Source organism: Megalops cyprinoides, chromosome 12 (genome assembly GCF_013368585.1).
Source record: "Megalops cyprinoides isolate fMegCyp1 chromosome 12, fMegCyp1.pri, whole genome shotgun sequence".
Lineage (NCBI taxonomy): Eukaryota > Metazoa > Chordata > Actinopteri > Elopiformes > Megalopidae > Megalops > Megalops cyprinoides.
Window position 1 is genome coordinate 31,917,135 of NC_050594.1, and position 3,378 is coordinate 31,920,512.

The following is a 3,378-nucleotide window of genomic DNA, read 5'->3' on the forward strand; positions in this document are numbered from 1 at the left end:
CAAAGCCACAACGCTAGAGAGCGCGGGGAAGAGAGATAGCAGTCAGAGCGACAGATAAGTGCTGTGGCTGAATCTCTCACTCTGACCGCTGTGCGGGAGTACACAGGCACCAAGCATCTCCACACATAGGCCCCCAACCTGACAGAGAGGGACACTGACATAGAAGCTGGATTCTCAGCCTCAACAGGCACAGGTATTCCGCACCTCCACACTGGGTCTGGGTTCAGGGGAGCACAACTGTCATGCCTCCTTGTGATATTTGATAAGACCACTGTAACGCTGCGATTGGGCTTGCTGCTTTTGTTTTTTTTTTTCAGGGGTTTTGAGCATCTGTGATCTGTTTCAGGAGTCAGCAGAGAGGTTTCCCTGGACGAGTCTCCGGGGTATTATGGGTCTTGCAGGACAGTGAGGTCTGCGTTGGTTCTGCATTAGGTTGGTGTGATCGAGAGGCAAAAGGGGGAAGCAGAGTCGCACAAGAGGAGCATGGAGAAGCTGACGGGGAAGGACAAGGAGCTGATCCGGGACAGCTGGGAGAGTCTCGGTAAAAACAAAGTTCCGCACGGAATCATCATGTTTACCAGGTACTGAGACCCGAGACCGTCCTGCATGGTTTGTGTGAGACTGGCAGCGCTAAAGACTGCAGGCATGCCTGAAAAGTAGCCTGAGATGACCCAGAACCACTACAAATGCCATTAGTTTGTAAATGTGTAGATAAGTTGGTGCACCTGTGTTTTCATCAGTTCAGATCCATGCAATAGCGTTCTTTGTGTGTGTGTGTGTGTTTGTGTGTATGCATGTATCCATGTCTGTGTGTCTATATGCATGCATGCATTGCTGAATTACTAATCTCATCTGCTAAATAACTGAGTTGTCTCATTATGCAAGTCAACACTAGCATGGAGTGTTATTGGTGACCAACCACTTCTCTTGAAAGAGTGGTTTTGTTTGAAGGCATTCACAGCAATATTGTGTTTGACTGTTGTAAGTGCTTTTATCTGTCTCTCAGCTGACAGTCATGTGTAACGGGAAAAAAGTGTCCAGGGTGTTTAAAAAAGTGTATTAATGAAGACAGACATGCTCTTCTTAGTCAATGTTGTCTTAATGACCCTCCCACACAGGAGCACTCGGAGAGACAGGGAACTAAAACAGCCGGTGCATCATTCCCCCCACTATACTGAAACCGGAGGCTTTACTCGTTGCTTGGCGACAGCAAGATCTGTATTTTGAACTGCTGCCTCAAAAAGAGATGCTCAGAGGGAAAAAGCAAACAAGATGTGCTACTGCAGTATCTTTCCAGTGAAAAAAGAATGATCTCACGGGATCACTTTCTGACACCTGTGCATTACTGCCGAGCCCTTCAAATCCTGTGTGATACTGCAAAAATAGATGATGATTTCTCTAAACCTACATGAAATTTATAAGTGAGAAATGCAAGGTGCAATGGTAGGCATGTCTGTTTTAGTGCAAAGCCGACTTAAAGGGAGACAGTGGACAGACAGCATGCACGCATGGGTTTCTGCATATTGTTATTATTATTAGCAACTGGGAATTGAATAGCAAAGTCTCAAAGACTACAGAAAGGTAGAGTTCTTTGTGGTGTGATTGCATGATGTTGTGTCTGTGGCAGGTTATTTGAATTGGATCCTGGGCTGCTCAACCTGTTCCGCTACAAAGCAAACTGTGGCTCTACCCAAGACTGCCTCTCCAGCCCTGAGTTCCTGGAGCATGTGACCAAGGTGAGCCTTTTTGCCCTTGCTTCATTTAGACACTCATGTGTGTGCTTGACTCTCCACTCAGAGATTTGCAGATGCGTATTCATAAGTTTTGTGAGAAATTCACAAAAGTTTAGACATGGATCACCTTTTTCTTGAGGAGCTGGGGATGATGGTGCTCTGTGTACTGTGCTACAGGTGATGCTGGTGATTGATGCAGCCGTCAGTCACCTGGATGACCTCCATTCCCTGGAGGATTTCTTGCTTAACCTGGGTCGAAAGCACCAGGCTGTTGGAGTCAAGACTCAGTCGTTTGCCGTGAGTTGACTTGTGTGGTTCTGAGCGACACTGTGAATACACCATAGAATATATTATTTACAGGGTAGATGAGAATCATGCCTGTGTTCCTCTTCATTCAAGGAGCACCTATTTCACTGAAACACTCTGCAGATAACCTGAAGCACCTCAAGCTTTTGAGTGTGCAGTCTATGTTTGTGACAGAATTCCTCTTGTTTGTGTGGGTACGTGCGCGTGTGAATGTGTGTGCATATGTTTATACTTGCATATGCATGTGTGTATTTGCATTTGCATACACCTACATGTGTATGTATGGATGTCGGTGCATGTATCTGTGTGGGTATGTGTGCATGCATGTATACTTGTGTGTGTGCATGGGTGTGTGCATACATGTATTTGTGTGAATGTATGTGGATATGTGCACACGTACGTTTGTTTGCATGTGCGTGCATGCATGTGTTTGCATGTGTTTTGTGTATTTGCTTGTGTGAATGTATGTGGGCATCTGCATGCATGTGTTTTTGTATGTATGTGCATTTCATGTATGTGCATTCATGTGTTTGTGTTTTTGTGTGCATGCATGTGTTTATGTGTGTATATGTGCATGCATGTGTTTGTGTGTGTGTGTGCGTGCATGTGTGTGCATGCATGTATTTTATGTGTGTGTGTGTGTGTGCACATGTATGTGTTTGTGTGCGTGTGGGTGAGAGCAGGTGGTGGGGGAGTCTCTTCTTTACATGCTGCAGTGCAGTCTGGGTCCTGCCTACACAGCCCCCCTGCGCCAGGCCTGGCTCAACATGTATAGCATCGTGGTGGCTGCAATGAGCAGTGGCTGGGCGAAGAATGGAGAAAGGAAAAGTGACTGATCAGAAGGCTCAGCTGACACCAGACCCTGGGTGAAGGTTGTACATTTTTATGTGGAAAAGCATCTTGAGAGCTGTGTTTTTCTCTACAGCTGTGTAGCTTTGTGGTAAATGAGAGCATGGTCAGGTTTGACATGCAATGATTTTAGCAGCTGATGTGCTTTGAAGATTATGGCAGGCACCCAGCTAATATGCTATGTTCTCTCAGCATTGCTGCAGCATTCAAACCGCATGGTAATGTGACAAAGTCACAAGAACTTTGTGAGAATGTTATGGGCTTGTTGGGGATAATCATACTCTTTGTAGGCAGAATATGTTCATAAAATAGAGGCTTGGGACTGTAAGACTGGGTTTTAGATCGAACATACTTTGTACATAACAGCTTGATATTCCCTCTCACACAATTATAATGATAGTGTTGATGTTGTGGTGTTTCTAATGCCTCATGTCTCAAGATCTCAGAAGCTGGGAAAATGACCAGATGTCACTGCCCCAATCGTGATTTT

The 3,378-nt window shown here is 45.4% G+C and overlaps 1 protein-coding gene across 1 annotated transcript; it reads left to right on the forward strand.

Annotated features, from left to right (window-relative positions):
* ngb (neuroglobin) lies at positions 1-2,875 on the forward strand. Its single transcript, XM_036543014.1, has 5 exons — positions 1-193; positions 433-581; positions 1,628-1,736; positions 1,911-2,030; positions 2,723-2,875. Exons 2-5 carry the CDS (start codon positions 484-486, stop codon positions 2,873-2,875), a joined length of 480 nt encoding a protein of 159 aa, XP_036398907.1. The 5' UTR covers positions 1-193; positions 433-483.
* The last annotated feature ends 503 nt before the right edge of the window (positions 2,876-3,378 follow it).